Source organism: Nanorana parkeri, unplaced genomic scaffold (assembly GCF_000935625.1).
Source record: "Nanorana parkeri isolate BGI_ZX_2015 unplaced genomic scaffold, ASM93562v1 scaffold484, whole genome shotgun sequence".
Lineage (NCBI taxonomy): Eukaryota > Metazoa > Chordata > Amphibia > Anura > Dicroglossidae > Nanorana > Nanorana parkeri.
Window position 1 is genome coordinate 404,857 of NW_017306752.1, and position 18,138 is coordinate 422,994.

The following is an 18,138-nucleotide window of genomic DNA, read 5'->3' on the forward strand; positions in this document are numbered from 1 at the left end:
TATATATATATTAAATTAAGTAAAATCCATTTCCATTTTTTGACTTAAAGCTGTTATGTAGAGCTCTCTTTTAACTGTTATAAGCAAAACAAATGCATGTAGTGTATCAATTTGAATAATGAAATGAACAGATATTATTTTTAATTCAATGTAATCAAGATGCAGAATATAAAATGTACACTGCCAATCTGGTGAATATTTTAATTAAAAGGTCACTGAAGCTGAAATAAAATTTAAGTGAAAGCCCTAAGCTATATTATGACATCCATAAAACATACACGCGCACACCTAAATTTACCACTTCTTTCCCATGGCATTAACTATTTGTCCTTGCATATAACCTTGCTATTGATCCACAAGAATCACAATATCTGGTCCTCTCATTTAACAGGGTAAACATAACTGAGGGTTATATTGCAAAGACATATATATCATGATTTAACAAATATCCACAAATATTGTCATAAAATGACTAACATTTGTGGCAAATAATGACCGGTGCTCTAAATGAAGCTTTACTAAAAAATAACTGCAATATTGGGTTCCGAATGTATATAACATACTAAAACCTGCACTGCCTCAAGAAATCATAATTTAATAATTTAGGAGTTAAAACACTCATAAATCAATTTAGCAAAAGGGCTTTATTGCACTGTATACAGATTGTCTTACTAGACCTGCAATGGTCCCACATGAAGTTGATGATCCCACCAGCAGCAAGCATAAGGCTAATGTTTTTCTGGGATGAGTCCTCTTTCTCAGAGCATTAGCCTGTACATATGCTGATGTGCAGAAGTGCTATCCTTCTGTGGGAAGTGGAAGAACCTTTGTTCAACTTCATGTGGGATCATTTCAAGCCTACTTTGAGGCTCTTAGAAGGGAGAGATAAGCCCCTTTGATGAATTTGTTTGTTTAAAACTTGTATTGAATGGTTATAGATGTACTTCATGAGGAAGTGCTCTTTTTGATGTTTATAAAAAATACTTTGCACTTTCATTGTCGAAGTTTAAACAAGGCCGTAAGTCAAGTTTCCAGTGAATCATGATTGAGACTCAGAATGAAAAGATCTGACAATTCAACTTGTGCTAAGTTGGATATTCTTTGCTGTTGCTTAGCACTGAAGGTTATTGTTACTGGTTTATAAATACTGAAGTACTAATCCAGTTAGGAAAAAGAAAAGAAAATGACTATGTTTAACTATATGCAAGGCTTATGTAACAATGCAATGCAAATAGAACCTTTTTATGAAAAAAAGCAGAATTTCAGTTTACTGTAGTCAGATTTATAAAGATAAATTCTTCATGGTAGCTATACTCTATAGTATATATAATACATCTATTTAGATAAACACTGCATATATATATATATACACATATATAAAACTAATAAATACATTTTCCAAACATATAGAAATACCCGAGTTGTGTCTTGTGATTATTTGGTTGACTATGACCACTAGTTTGGCATTGCAGAAAATGTAACATAATAGGTGTTTTTGATACTACCTAAACCTTTTGGATAAATAAATATATGTGGTTCCATGTCTAGTAAAGCAAAACAAGTACAACATATGAGAAGATACAGAGGTCAGAGAGAAAACTAATTTATCTTCTATTAGCATTTAGGGCCTTTGAAGGAACAATGCAATAAATAATGTGTTGCCGGGTAAGATAACCTTTCAGTCGATAATTTATTTTGTTATTTATTATAGATGTTTCACATCCCCATCCCTGATTTTAGATTCTACCAATCAATGTAAAATTCCCATTATGTGCTCTTTTATGTGTTTTATGCATTTGTTGACAGGCACCACAAAATATGTGTTCCTTTCTTAAATGTATTTCACTGTAGATGTAAAAAATCAGTCAATGTTTCCTGTAAGAGAGCTTCAATCATTTGCATGTATTAGTTTTCCAAGGTTACAATGTGCTCATACAGACTGTCCATCACTGCCCCTTTACAGTTTAAGGCAGAGGGACATATATTTAGGCCACACTACACAGTCAGGCAATTACTTTCAAGAGATGGTGATCACCAGCTTGGAGCTTGAGTAGTTGGGTTAACAAAGGAAAAAAACACACAACAGCGGGGTGTGCATGTAACTCACATGCTTCTAAATACATTTAATGTTTAATGAAAGACGTTTAAAGTTTTTAAAACATAGTTCTTGTGTACTAATTTGAAAATTTACCTTCACTTCCTGTCCTAGGGAAAAGGAAGTTAGAGGAACCCTCCCAAAGTCCAAAGTGAGGGCCAGGTGTCCCAATTGGTAGTTTTTCCCTTACCTCTTGTTCTTGGGACAACTCTTAACATTTTGAACTTCTCTCCCACTCTCTTTACAAATAAAAGTAATTAATCTCCCTTTCATTAAAAATGTTTTGCCTAGAGATACATTTTAAGTTTGAATCATATTTGAAATATCTTATGTGATATGGGTAGATGCTACTAAGACATTTTCTTTTTTTAATGAAGCAAATGTAGTAAATACCAAAAAGCTCATATCATCTCACAAGTATTTTTCATCTGGCCAGCCTTTTTTGTAAATGCCCCATGAACATAATCCCAAAGAGACTGTAACTGATTTAAAGCTTGAATCTGGTCAAGCTTTTTATCTAAACACTCCATTTACTCTAATAGAGAAACACATTCTGCAACAGATATACAGAGATAAATACATGATATTTCTGGCCTGATGTTCCAAATCCTAATCAGATGTGAAGATCAGATGGAATGCCTATGTACTGGAGAAGGGCTTAATACAAACATTTGACAACATATCAGGGGTGTGGCTTTCTCCCTTTATTTGCTGTTGAAGCAGGAGCAGAGAAGAAAGCTATCACCTAGGATAGAGCAGCTGGGGGATGAGCATTTGAAGCAGAGCAAATATTGTAAAATATTAAGGGGGCTATTTACAAAGCTGCCGAAGACAGCCAAGTGAATAACCCAGCCGAAGTGTTGTGAGCCGAACAGTGTTTGGCTATTCACGTCTGCTTAGTACGGCTGATTTCATAGTTCATTGGCTGAAATCAGCCGTACATCGGCTGCCTTCAGTCAGCCGAACATGCTCTGCATGTTTGGCTGAGCCGAAGTGCAGAAGGACTTCGATTCAGCCGATCCAACTCGAGTGGCATTCAGCTCGGCTATTCTACTTGGTACATCTGTGGTACTGAGCAGAATAGCAATTCAATGAAAAGAGTAAAAAATAAATAAATAAAGTTGAAAAAATATTTTTTAAATGTAAATAAATGTTAAATCTAAAAAAAATAAAGATTAAAAAAATGTAAATAAAAAACAATTGGGTGGAGGTAGCAGTGACAGCTAGCTCTGCCCAACTGTTTCCTGTTGGCTGCCACTCTTCTAGTAGTTCCCAGCCAATGAAAAACAACTGGGCGTAGCCAGCTGTGACATCACACCTGGCTCCGCCCAGTCGCCATTGTTTAATGACAGTTCAGCGTCCACAGGTCATTTGGGGATGCTGATCTGCCATTACAACTGGGCCAGCTGTCATTTGCAAGGTTTAAGGCCGTTCGCACAGCTTTGGCTGTTACTTTGGCTCAGTCGAGCCGAAGCATATGCCTTCGGCTCGGCTGCTGTCCGGGCTATAGTGAATAGCCTGTACAGCAGCCCTATGCTTCGACTGAACTGAAGGGCTCCCGCAACCAAAGCCAGCTAAAGGATCAGCCGAGGCTTCGGCTGATCCTTCTGCTAGCTTTGTGAATAACCCCCTAAATGTTGGTGGTAATGGGTATTGGGTTGGGTATTTTCTTCTACTGGATTTCCTGCATTTGAAGAGGTGCTTGCCCTGCATTGCTGTTATTGGAGCCCTGGTTGCTTATGGATTTTCCTTTTATTCCTATATGTTTAAACTAGGTAGCATTCAAAAACAGCAGTATCTTCATGGGGTCCATAGGTTAACATAATGCCTAAGTTGTTTACAGTGAATTGTATCTCCCTTTGGTGTCCATAATCTTCAGTTATTGGAAGGGATAGAGATGAAGTGCACAGTCATAGAGGAACAAATGATGAATAGAAGAGTCAAGAACAAGACATGATTTAAGAGATGTGAGCAAGAAAGAAATGGTGAAGATAAACAAATAATGTAGGTGAAATAAGGATTCATTTAAGGGTAGATAAAATAAAAGAGCACCGATGAAGAAAAAAAAATCATATCAAGCAAGGCTAAAGGACAAATCTGGCTTTGGAAAAAATGCTGTTATTGTGGGCAATGATCTGTGTATAGAGTTTTTTAAAGTGTAACTATAGTGATAATATTGCCAAGCCATGCTTGTTTAATATGTAGTTTTGCTCTTTTTAAGTTGTGTAATAGGCAGTATATTTAATATAATGAGGTATACTTTTGCAACCTGTATAATTTAAGTCTTCAACTGAATACTTTGTGTAGCACATGCCCAGTGGAGCACATGTACAGGAATTTTGCAAAACACTTCATTTTTTCTGAATGCTAAACAGACTTGTGCAGTGTCTATGCATTCGGATTTACATATATCTGCCCATAATAACTTAGGGGTCTATTCACGAAGCTGCCGAGGGCAGCCGAGTGAATGACCGATCTCAACACTGTTCGGCTATTCACTGCAGGCTGGTACGGCTAATTTCAGCCATACATCGGCTGAAATCAGCCGTACATCGGCTTGCTTCGTGTGGCTTCGGGTCGGCCAAACATGCTCAGCATGTTCGGTCGACCCGAAGTGCAGAAGGAGTTCGACTCAGCCGATCCAACATCTGGATCGGCTGAGCCGAACCTCCGGCAGGCTACTCACTGTTGTTCGGGCTATTCTTAAAGATCCCAAACAGCAGTGTTCTGCTCGGTCCCTCAGAGGTACCGATCAGAACAGAAAAAGAGTGAAAAAAGTTAAAAAAGTAAATAGCAAACGATTGTGCGGAGCTAGCAGTGACAGCTTGCTCCGCCCAATAGTTTCCTATTGTCCGGCGGCTCTGGTGCTGTAAAAAAAAATTTAAAAAAACTCTCCCGGGCGCTCTGTGAGCCTCCCGCTCCCGGCCGCCCATGAGAGAAGCAGCGATGTGTCTTTTTTTTTCTTTATTCTGACACGATCGATGTCATCTATGTGGCATTGTAGCCCTGGCACCTTTATTCAGGAAGATATCACTGCTAAGCCTCCCAAAGTCAACATAAAATGTATTCCCTTTAGTAAATCTTTGCTACACATTGAAACTTCTTGTTATCATTGTTGGTTATATTAATGGTCACAATTCTCAGCTAAATGAAAAATACTTCACATAAAATTAGCTTTTCTGGGAGAAAGGTCTATATAGATGATACTATAAAAAATGCTGGAAAGATCCTTTAAATACTATGACTGCCTAATTAAGGCAGCTGTTTGTTCTATATAAATCACTGGATTGAATTTTCCACCTTACTAGATATTTATGTGTAACATGTCAAAATGCAGTCTCAAGCCATATGTGTGCTTTTCAATGCAAAAAAACTCTGTTTGCCAAACCAGGTATATTGGGAGTTCACTTAGTAAATTCCAGGCTTTCCATCCAAGATCTATATGCCAAAAATTGAATTTGCTGCTAGTTTTGTTTATGAAAGCATACTGTAATTCATCCTTACTTTGATAGTGCCATGTATTTGTCCATGTAAAAATGAAGTGCTTTACTTTAAATGTACCAAAGAAAAAGTAATATACGGAATAGAACTAAACCAAGTAAATATATGTTTTTACATATGGTCAGCATATTTTTTCCATTATGAACAATACATTAAAATAGATATTTATTAGAGTATTTGCTTTTATAAATAGCATACAAATATCAGCACTATAAGAATTTGCCTGGATACAACATGAATTTTATACCAGCTTGGTAAACCTGTGCTTGTTTGTAGCAGCCAGATATGACAACAAGATTATATGCAAATCTGGACTTTTTCTGGAAAAATCAATCTTGACCATTCCTCACTCCCTTGATTCACTAATGGTTGATGAGCCTGACCTTTGCAGTAAAGAACCATTAGGAAGAATTAGGAGGGGAGGAATTTTACATTAAAAAAAGTTGAGTTTGACATATAGGGGTCTATTCACAAAGCTGCCGAGGGCAGCCGAGTGAATGACTGATCAGAAGTGAAGTGAGCCGAATACTGTTCGGCTATTCACTTCGGGCTGGTATGGCTGATTTCAGCCGATATACGGCTGAAATCAGCCGTACATCGGCTTGCTTCGTGTGGCTTCGGATCAGCCGAACATGCTCAGCATGTTCGGCTGATCCGAAGCCACACGAAGCAAGCCGATGTACGGCTGATTTCAGCCGATATACGGCTGAAATCAGCCGTACATCGGCTTGCTTCGTGTGGCTTCGGATCAGCCGAACATGCTCAGCATGTTCGGCTGATCCGAAGCCACACGAAGCAAGCCGATGTACGGCTGATTTCAGCCGATATACGGCTGAAATCAGCCGTACATCGGCTTGCTTCGTGTGGCTTCGGATCAGCCGAACATGCTCAGCATGTTCGGCTGATCCGAAGCCACACGAAGCAAGCCGATGTACGGCTGATTTCAGCCGATATACGGCTGAAATCAGCCGTACATCGGCTTGCTTCGTGTGGCTTCGGATCAGCCGAACATGCTCAGCATGTTCGGCTGATCCGAAGCCACACGAAGCAAGCCGATGTACGGCTGATTTCAGCCGATATACGGCTGAAATCAGCCGTACATCGGCTTGCTTCGTGTGGCTTCGGATCAGCCGAACATGCTCAGCATGTTCGGCTGATCCGAAGCCACACGAAGCAAGCCGATGTACGGCTGATTTCAGCCGATATACGGCTGAAATCAGCCGTACATCGGCTTGCTTCGTGTGGCTTCGGATCAGCCGAACATGCTCAGCATGTTCGGCTGATCCGAAGCCACACGAAGCAAGCCGATGTACGGCTGATTTCAGCCGATATACGGCTGAAATCAGCCGTACATCGGCTTGCTTCGTGTGGCTTCGGATCAGCCGAACATGCTCAGCATGTTCGGCTGATCCGAAGCCACACGAAGCAAGCCGATGTACGGCTGATTTCAGCCGATATACGGCTGAAATCAGCCGTACATCGGCTTGCTTCGTGTGGCTTCGGATCAGCCGAACATGCTCAGCATGTTCGGCTGATCCGAAGCCACACGAAGCAAGCCGATGTACGGCTGATTTCAGCCGATATACGGCTGAAATCAGCCGTACCAGCCTGAAGTGAATAGCCGAACAGTATTCGGCTCACTTCACTTCTGATCAGTCATTCACTCGGCTGCCCTCGGCAGCTTTGTGAATAGACCCCATAGTTTATCTGCCTAATGCTCTGATGCTTCTGATTAGTTTGACAGAGCAGTTTTCCTTGAAGGAAATGTATTTTTCCTATGTTGAGTTTGAATTATCCTGGTTTGTGACCCATCTATTTTAAACTCTTAAGTAAATAATCCCTCAAATGTACTTTACTGCATTAAGGTTTTATTGTTATCTATGTGTTATACAACAAAAATGTTCTGCTTGGGAAAATTTGTTATAAACATTTGTTATAAACATGCATACATTGTTGAATTTTAACATAACATAACTGAAAATGCAATGGGCAACAGCACACAAAGCAAACAAATAAAAAAACAACATATTTAGCAAAAAAAATTTAAATCTGTTTAGCAGTGTTTGCTTCTTGTTTATGGATTTATTGTTTAAAAGAAAAAAGCATGTTATTTTAACCAAATGTTCTAGCAACAAAAAATGACAGGGTCACTCTCTCTCAGATTCTGGACCAGTATTCATAATACACCTTGATTCAACATAAATTCTTCCTCAAGCCATTGTCTTTGATTAGAGGAAATTGCTGTCACAAAGGATTTGCAAACAATTATTGTTTGGGTATAAGGACAGCTCATATTCAAAGCTGTCTTTATACCCATACAAATGTATAATATGGTACCCTTTACCAGGGTCAAAATTCCTCCTTTAGTAAGCCAAACTTTTCTATATGTGGACATTATTTTTGATTGTTGATGTTCATCTGGTTAGAAGAAGAAGCAACAAAGTTTGTTTTTTTACAATCAATAAGTTAATATGATATTTTTGCCAAAACCCATGATAATAAATAGGGTATACCATTTGTTTTATCTAATGTAGGGAAGGGTTAAAACACCTGTGAGTTTATCTTTTGCTGTCTGTGTCCCACTAGGGAGCGTTCCTTCCTGTCCTGCTCAGCAAGAGGAAGGGAGAGTACATTTCTACAAAGTGTGGGGAGTTCAATTCTTAAACAGTTGTCAATGGAACAGTTACTTCCATTGGAGGATTTACTCTCACCTTATGTTCTTGTGGCAACTGAAATGTTTTATTTACTATCACTTTTTTTGACAATGGTCCTCAGGACTACTACTTAGCAGAGAAATTGAGTAATAAAAAATTTACATCAGTTATAATCCTTCTCTACTCTATCCAAAAATAAAAAGATATGGATACATTAATATCCATGCAGGAACTGTATATTTCTAGAGATTGTGATAAGGTATGTTTAGATATCTGGGGAAATTTTAATTAATGATTATAATTCTGTTTTTTAACCATTTAGCAGTCCAAACACCATGAGAAAAAAAATCCCCATTAACCCAACTAGGTCAAAGCATACACAGCGTTGTTTATTTGGCTGATGCATCTGTTCACAAAGGGATTGTTTCATCAGCAGCGGAATGTCTAGGATATAATGTTTATGTTAGCCTAGGTAATTTAAAAGATCCAAAACAGTACAATAAAAATGTTTCATTCAATTATCCATTCCTTCATGCATGAACATGCTTTTTACTTAACCGGACCTTTGACGTAAACACAGGTTTATGTGTCTGGTTGGCAAATTATTTATTGATCGTACATGATAGATGGGAGGAAATACATCTCAGACTATGAATATGAGCTGATTCATTTAAGTCAGGGTGATTTTGCATCTCGAAATTTGAGAAAAGCAATTGCTTATCAGATATCACAAAATAACCAAGTAAATACATAGAAGACAAAAATATTGCTCTCACCTCTCGCCGTAAAATGCAGTGGACCATCACAATGACAAATCCTTGCAATGAATCAAATACTGCGAACAGTATCTGAAACAGTATCGATCTTTTATCTGTCATTGCTAGAACAGCGGACATCCATGTCAAAGCCAGGAGGGGTAGAACAACACAGGAACTCCAAAGGGATGCCCTACGCAGAGAGAGATATTTGTTTGCTGAACCAGATTGTGCATTTTGCATACAAACCATATCATAGAAGTTTAAATCAACAGCCAACACCTTCAGTGGCAAGATCATCAATCATTTATATTTCATGATCTAGTCATCTTGGAACTGAAGGAGTTATTGCTAAAACATTTTAACTTAAAGAGATCTTTGTCTAAAGGCAACATTTTAACACTGTTGCACAAGTTAAAAAATACAAAAAGAAATAAAAAACAGAACAAAAAAAAGACTGTAATATTTTTAGAAAAAACTAATTTTATCAGACTATTTTCAGACATGCACGATAATAGATTTGTAACAAGAAGATGTAAATGATTTAGACTAACATGGCATTACTGGCGGTGGTGGCTGACAAAGCTGTTGTTGAAACTACTCCACACTTGGCACATTTGAGCGTCAAACCGCTATGAGGCTCACTCATCTGACTGCAAACAAACAGAACACCCACAAAAAGAACAAAGTATTCAATTTTCACTGAAATCAATGCTGCGGTACTTTTTTACTATTTTTTTTTCATTAAGATCTCATGCATACGTAACAAGATGAATGTATTGATTTGTTTATTAATGGAAGCTTTTGGTACTAAATATGTATCAAATTACTTTGACATTTGCTACTCATACAATAAGAAGGATCATTTCATTCATGCATGCTGGGCTTTTTTTTTCTCTACACAAAGTGATAATTTCCCATTTTGCAAAATAATAAGCAGATTATACATTGAGCTAAACATAAGCACATGCAAAATCAGACATATGATGACAATCTATATTCAGGCCAATACAAACACTTTTTTTTATTTATTCCAGTCAAAGCTATTGTTACTACTGTCAACATTATTACTGGTTGTAATTTAATTATATTTCAGTTGCAGTTGGTAAGGTCAAATTATAGATTGTACTGATTGTTTTAATTAATACATTGTAGATTGTAATATAGCCTGAATATAGAGTTAAGAATGAATTACATTTCATGAGATTCACTTGCTGAATATGTTTGTTTTTTTAAAACAGTGCAGAAGCATCAATTAATAAAACAGTGATTGCTGCATCTAACAAAAATCAACAAGAATACAACACAATGACTAAACAGGCTTTGCCCCTGTCAGTAACATATAAGAGAAACAAGTTTAAAGGATTTGTGTATAAATCCAAACTATAGGTATTAATGATGACCCCAATGGATCAAAACATTGATGATTTTTATGGATCACCTAGAATCACACATAGGTGCGACACACATTGAAATAATCTCCAACCTTAAATTATTATAAGTAGAAATGGGAAGCCAGATTGCGAGAGATAAGACTGGGAGCCTAATTACATTATTTGCAAAAACTTGCATCAAAAAGTTTTGCAAACTACAGTCATCACCAGCTAATTTATCACCAGTATACCTTCCTTTTATAACCTGATATTTTGTAATAAGGTGCTTCTTTTATTTTGTTGGAGATTGTTCTATATTAAAATAATTCAGGAAGAACAGACTCCACGGGAGACATAACCTGTGCCAGTTCCTGCCATAAAAACATTTCATAACTATGTAATATGCAAACTGTTTGACTTAATTGGTACTTTCAACAAGTATTTTCATTGTTCATTCCTCGTTATAATTCAGAGACAAAAAAGGAATATCATTGAGCAAACTGTTGTAACTAATTAGCCCCATGTTTATTATACACAAAATCATCATAAAACATGCAGCACATTTATCCAAATCTCTTAAACATGACAGTGAACCCTAGGTGGTTTATTCTGCAAATGTTAAAACTGCATATGACATTTTTTTTTTTTTAGAAAACAGCGCCTTCTCTAAATAATTAATATAATACTTATCTGTTATTTTTTTTATTTTTTTTTAGCTCAAATAACATATTAAAAAAAGAAAAGAGAAAGATACAAATAGAAGGATTGAGTAGAAACAGCAATGTTTACATAAAGAAGCTAGGGCCCAGAAACCTAGGGCTTGCAAACTGCTGAGAAGCTACAATTTCTGAATTAAGCTATACATTTGGAAGGAAATCCATATATGTTACCAGTGTGTATATGGAATCATGTTTTTAGATTACCATTGCCTGATTTAGTCAATTGTAAGGTTTTCAACCAATTTTTCAACCACCATTTTCAACCTATCATTCCATTTTAAAATAGCTGGCTGGCTAGAATTAATTTTGAAGATTGAATTTCAGGCTCACATAAACTGATTTGGTTATCCCTATGACATGATATAGTATTTAAGAAGACATTCACTGCATCACTTTCTGTTAAGGGTCATAGGGTAAAATGTGAGCGGCTCTGAATATCAACCAGCTTTGTCCACCAGTTTACTGATATCCTCTAAATGTATTGCTTTGTAATTTCAGGACATGTCATTTCTCTGTACATAAGTGTCAGATTTAACAGAGACTGAAATTTTGTACAGACTATGGGGTCTTTTCACAAAGCAACCGAAGGATCTAGCCCTAGCTTTAGCTGATCTTTTGGCTAGCTTCGGCCCCAGGACCCCTTCGGTTCAGTAGAACCGAAGGGCTGCTGTACGGGCTATTTCCTATAGCCCGTACAGCTCCCGAAGTTGGCCTAGCGGCTCAGTCGAGCCGAAGGCATGTGGCTTGGCTCGACTGAGCCGTGCTGAAAGCCGAAGCTGGCCGAATGGCCGGCCGACAGCCTGCTTCTGACAGCTGGACATCTCACGGCTGGCTCTGGCCACTTGCAGAGAGATAAGCATCCCTGGTTACCAGTTAACCAGGGACACTGATCTCCACACAGCAAACTCACCTGGGCGCTCCGGGAGTCTCCCACTCCCGGCCGCCCAGGAGAAAAACACTTTTTCCAAGAAAAAGTAAAACTTTCCGTTTTTTTAAAATGTTTTATTCTGACAGTCTGACAGTGTTTTATTCTGCGGTCAGAATAAAAAAAAAAGATTTCACCATAGGAATGCATTGCTAGATTGCTATTGGCTATTTCGATGTACAATAGCCAATAGCAAACTAGCTATTGCACCCGCCCACTGCTGCTTTCAATCAGCAGAGGGGACCTGCAGTTCTCCATCAGGTTTTTTTTTTTTTGACGGCAGCAGAACTGCCCGGCCACTAGAAAACGCTGTCACTGCTAGCGCCGCACAATCATTTTCTATTTATTTTTTGTACTATTTTTCTGTTCTGCTCGGTCCCATAGAGGGACCGAGCAGATCAGTCGAGCCGAATGCCGCTCAGGGGCATTCGGCTATTTACTCTCTGCTGTTCGGCATCTATAAGAATAGAGTGCAGCGAGTAGCCTGCCGGAGGTTCGGCTCACTTTGCTTCAGGTTGGTCGTTCACTCGGCTGCCTACGGCAGCTTGGTGAATAGATCCCTATGAATGCTGCAATGAGTGACCCAGTTTAGTACAAAAAAATAATAATATTGTAGAATTAAGGCATAGAAAAATGAAGTGTTTGCATATCAAACCTGTTGGTCCTTGGCATGTTTAGGCATACATTGACACAAGTAGATTAGTGTGCAAGGAGGCAACCAACAGACACATTTGGGTTGATTTACCAAAGGCAAACAGGCTGCTCAATTTGCATGGGAATTTGCACTTTGCAAGGGAAGTTTTCATTAGTTTAGTTATTGTGGTGAAAATTCACTTTGAAAAGAATACCCAATCACCTATTCACCGTGAAAAGCCTATTTTCATTTAGTAAATCCGCCCTATTAAGTATAGTCCAGAGATGGTTTTTAATAAAATTCATATCCAGCTAAAACCAATGTAGTTCATGGGTTTTACAGCCCCCTTCAGGGCTTGACAAATGCAGCAGAAATTAATAATATACCAGACTTCTATATTAGAGTGATCTAGGAGAGCAATTTCTTATTAAAAAGGTAACATGATCTGCTTGAGAAGCCAGTTAGATAGGATCCTTCCAGATATATATAGAAGTCCTGGACCCACCTTAAGGTTTTTTTTTTTATAACTGAATGCTCTTTTATAAAAGCTTATAATATGCAGATGTTACACACCTTATTTATCATGCACATTATTATTACTATTTTTTTTATTAGTATGACTACCACTGGGAGTGTTGAACTGTTCACATGCAGGACACTTGCAGCTTTAAAGGTAAGGCAAGGTAATATATGCAGGGCAGAGAATGGAGTGAGCTAAAATTCAGTGAGCTAAAGGCATAAATATTTATACATAATACGCTGTGTACAAGTGGGATCATCAAGATGGCTTTAGTGTAGAAAGCCTTATTTAAATGTCCAGTCTTCATATCCCTAAATAAGATAATCAATATTCTACCTTCTCTTTCCTTTACTTCTTGTTTATTTTACTATAAAGCATGACAAGCAATATTGCTTGGTGATGTTATACTAGCTTAGGAATTTCTGTTTTTCCTGCTCCCTTGATTGCACATTGCACATAAAACAGGTGTTGCCAGTCTGTGCTGATAAGGCATTAAACTCCCCTGGTCTGAGCAATATATCATTCACATTGTTGTTGCTTCTGCCATTTTGGTTATACCGACTTCAGTCTGCAGAAATGTTTTTATTTAAATACATTTTAATTAAAAGAAAACTGTCCTCTCAAAAGATGGTAAATTACCTTCTTTTGCAATCCACCTATAGTTACTGCAATATATAATTGTATAGCAAACAAAAGTGACAATACTGACCCTGATATTTTTCATCCACTGCCCAGCAAAGAAAACCCTTCCCTGCTACTATGACATTGCTTTCATGTCGGTTGGACCCGAGAGCTCTCTGTGTGCTCTTGCTCCTTTTGCTAATGACAGAGCAATGCTATTGAAGCAAAAATAAGTTTTGTATCTAGTGATCCTGTGCTGGAACTATATACATAGTAGAAATGCATTTATGTTTGCTGATTTGCATTTCAAATCATTTTTTATTCTGTTCAGCCAGCCCTGTGAATTTACACACCTCCGCCACAATGCACAGACATTATTTCCTGATTTAAGAACACATTTTATTACATCACCTGTTCATCCCCAGCTACTTCTCTTGTCCAATTAGCAGGGAGGCAATCTAGTAAGCAATATAGTAAAGCAGTAGGGTGATCTATGGAGAGTCGCAGAACTGTGTGAATCAAATCACTGGCAGGGTTATTCACAAAAGGATGAAGAGTTGGGAGAAGGCGGGAGAAGTGAACAATATAGGCCAAAATAGCTGATTTGGAAACATTCTTCAATTCAGCTTTGTTATCCTAGATTGGTCACTTCTCCTGCCTTCTCCCAACTCTTCATCCTTTTGTGCATAACCCTGTGAATATGAAGAATCTTGTGGGAGAGAAAACCATAAATACAAGTGTATTCAACAGTGTACTTAGTTTTTTTGATTTGCCTTGAACTCTCCCTGAATTCCAGGACGCTATTGAAAATAAAATTTAGTCCCATTATGCATTAAATAAAAAATATATTTTTAAATACAATTAGTATAAGTACCTAATTTTGTATGTTTATTAACCTCATGTGCTTTTCTGAACAGCAAGGCAGAGGGAGAGGACTATACGTACATGAACACTCTATGGTTATGTCTAATTAGCTGTCCTGCTTAACTGCAGTAGAAAATAATTGAGGCTATAGAAGTGGCTGAACAAAACTGCAAATTATTTGGCGGATAAAATAGCACAAGTATTCAGTTGTTTGCCTGGAGTGCATTTTAACTGTAGTAATTATTTATATTTTTCTTCCTGCTAATCAGCCTAATAAGGGAATATTGTGCTTTGAAAGAGTGCTGTAATTTCCCATACAGATTGCCACTAAATATATTTTCCTTCTCGTTTTTATTATTTAACATGGTACCGCCCCTCAATTATTTTCATGTGTAACACTGATCTTGTATCAGCTCTCTGAACAGCTTGAGCGCTTAGGTCTAAAATGCCATAATCCTTAACTGTGCAATATCATTGCCCTTTGAAATGATTTCAATTAATATTCATTTAAAATAATGTTTGCTAATAAAATATTACATAGTTACATAGTATTTGGGGTTGAATAAAGACATACGTCCATCAAGTCCAACCCATATAGGTCCACGCATCAGCTCATTCTTAGGAATACTTGTATCCCTGAATATTACGGTCCCTCAGGAAATCGTCCAAAAGTTTCTTGAACAATTCTACACTCTTAGCTGAAATCACTGCCGGTGGCAGTGAGTTCCAGACCCTAACCGCTCTTACTGTGAAGAACCCCCTTCGCCCCTTGTGCTTGAATTTTTTTCCCACCAACTTTAGGTGGTGGCCTCTAGTCTTTGTAATGGAGTTAATCTTAAAGAGTTTGTTGCCAATGTTGCTGTCACCATTTAACATCTTGTACATGAAAATTATATCCCCCCTTAATCTCCTTACTTCCAGCGTGAACATGTTTAAGTTCAGTAGCCTCGTCTCATAGCTCTGTTCCTCCATTCCCCTAATTAGATTGGTTGCCCTCCGCTGGACTCTCTCCAGTTGAAGGACATCCCTTCTCAGTACCGGCGACCAAAACTGGACCGCGTACTCCAGGTGTGGCCGTACCAACGATCTATATAGTGCCCCAATTATAGACTTGTCTCTGCAATACACCCCCGTCTTAATACAGGACAAGACCATACTAGCTTTGTTTACCGCAGCCTGGCACTGCATGCTACCATTCAGTTTGTGGTCTACAATGACCCCCAAATCTTTTTCTATTTCTGACTTCCCTAGCGGCATACCCATGATGGTATAGCCCATTTGTTTATTTTAATTTCCAAAGTGCATTACTTTGCATTTATAGACATTAAACCTCATCTGCCATATTATTGCCCACTCCCCTATTTTATCCAGGTCCTCCTGTAATGTTATATTGTCACGATCCGTTTCTAAAACCCTCCCTATTTTTGTATCGTCTGCAAACACAGAAACATGGCTATTTACTCCCACCCCGATATCATTAATGAATAGGTTGAACAGTATGGGACCCAGCACAGATCCTTGAGGCACACCGCTCGTGACACTAGCCCAGTCTGAAAAGGTGCCATTTACAGATACTCTCTGGACACGTTTCCGTAGCCAGTTCTCTATCCACGTACACACCACCTCATCTATGCCCATAGCCGTCAGCTTGTGAAGTAAGCGCTTGTGTGGTACTGTATCAAATGCCTTTGAGAAATCCAGATATACCACATCTACCGGCTTCCCTCCATCCATATATATACTTACTCGCTCATAAAAAGTTAGCAAGTTAGTCAGGCAGGAACAGTCTTTCCGGAACCCATGCTGGTTGTCATTAACTATGCCGTTATCCTTAACAATTTTTACCATCATACCATCTAACAGTTTACAAACTACCCATGTTAGACTGACGGCCTATAGTTCCCCGGTTGGCATCTAGCCCCCTTTTTGAATATTGGAACTACCGTAGCCCTCCGCCAATCACGTGGTACTCTACCGGTCACTAAGGATAACTTACAAATTAGGAATAATGGTCTTGTTATAACCTGGCTTAGTTCCCTAAGTACCTTGAGTGTGCAGATTATCTGGTCCAACTGCTTTATTTGCATTGAGCATTTTAAGTCTTTGTTGGTATATTATCGATTGAACTATGTGTTTTATCACGTACGTCAAACCTGTTTCCCTCCTGAGTGTATACTGAGGAGAAAAAAGTGTTCAGCGCCTCAGCCCTCTCCTTGTCATTTGTGAGTAACTTCCCGTTTTCGTCCTTTATTGGGCCTATCTGCTCCTTCCTTACCTTTTTACTGTTAATATACTGGTAGTTTTTTTTTTTTACTAACTGTGGCGATATGCTTTTCGCATTCTATTTTAGCTTCCCGGATTACTAGTTTGCATTTTTTGTTACATTCCTTGTAGTTAAGGAACGCCAATGCCGTCCCTTCCATCTTATATTTTAGGTTTAGGTTGTGAAATTAGTTTTCCCATTTTAGTTCCCCCACTAGTTTTCCCAGCTTATCGAAGTTGGCCCTTCTGAAATTTAGGGTTCTTGTTCGTCCTGCCCTCTTTCCTTTCCTGTATTCAATATTGAAAGTAATCACATTGTGATCACTATTACCCAGTGTCTCCCCAATTGCAATATCCTCAATTAACACCCCATTATTAGTAATTATTAAATCTAGGATGGCATTTTTCCTAGTTGGAACCTCCACCATCTGTTCCAAGAAATTGTCCCACAACAAGTTCAGAAATCGGCCTGCCTTTGTCGATCCTGAGGTACCATTAGCCCAATTGATGTCCGGGTAATTGAAGTCACCCATCATGGCTACATTGCCCTCCCTCCCAGCTATTTCTATTTGGGAGTGTAGATTTGCTTCCCCCTCCTCCCCTATATTCGGAGGTTTATAGCAAATACCCACATTAAGTCCGCCATATCGAGCTCCAGCCATAAGGTCTCCACGTCTTCTCCACTGTTTGACGTGATATCGTCCCTTATATGCATATTTAGATAGTTTTTAACGTAAATGCAAACCCCCCCTTCTCCCACATCTGTCCTTCCTGAACAGGTTATACCCCTCTATATTAGTAGCCCAATCATGTGTGCCGTCTAGCCAGGTTTCCGATATACCCACTATATCGAAGTCCTCTTCAAGTATCATAATTTCAAGCTCTTCTAATTTATTTGCTAGACTTCTAGCGTTGGTGTACATACATTTAATTCCTGTCTTGTTCCCCACTAGTTTTATTGTTTGGCCTTGACGTAGGTTGTTTGTTTCTAATTTTATTCACTTCTGACAATGTATTTGCTACATTGACTGATTCTACAATTTTAACCTCGCTGATTATTTTAACTGTGTTGACTGGAGTGAGCCCACTATGTACTCCTCTGTTACTTCTTTCTGTATTATATTTTTTTTATCTATGATTAATTTATCTCTATTTGATTTAAGTAATTTTATTTTTATGCCCACCCACCTACCCATTCTCTAGTTTAGAAGCTCC

At 38.3% G+C, this 18,138-nt stretch overlaps 1 protein-coding gene across 1 annotated transcript in view; it reads right to left on the minus strand.

The window, feature by feature from the left end:
• The window catches only part of ADGRB3 (adhesion G protein-coupled receptor B3), a 790,044-nt gene that overhangs the window by 82,712 nt on the left and 689,194 nt on the right, over nucleotides 1-18,138 (minus strand). Inside the window, exons 24-25 of the mRNA XM_018560884.1 lie at nucleotides 9,560-9,658; nucleotides 9,027-9,198 (exon numbers count right to left, since the gene is read on the minus strand). Of these exons, the coding sequence (XP_018416386.1) occupies nucleotides 9,027-9,198; nucleotides 9,560-9,658 (271 nt within the window). The remainder of the gene's footprint in view (nucleotides 1-9,026; nucleotides 9,199-9,559; nucleotides 9,659-18,138) is intronic.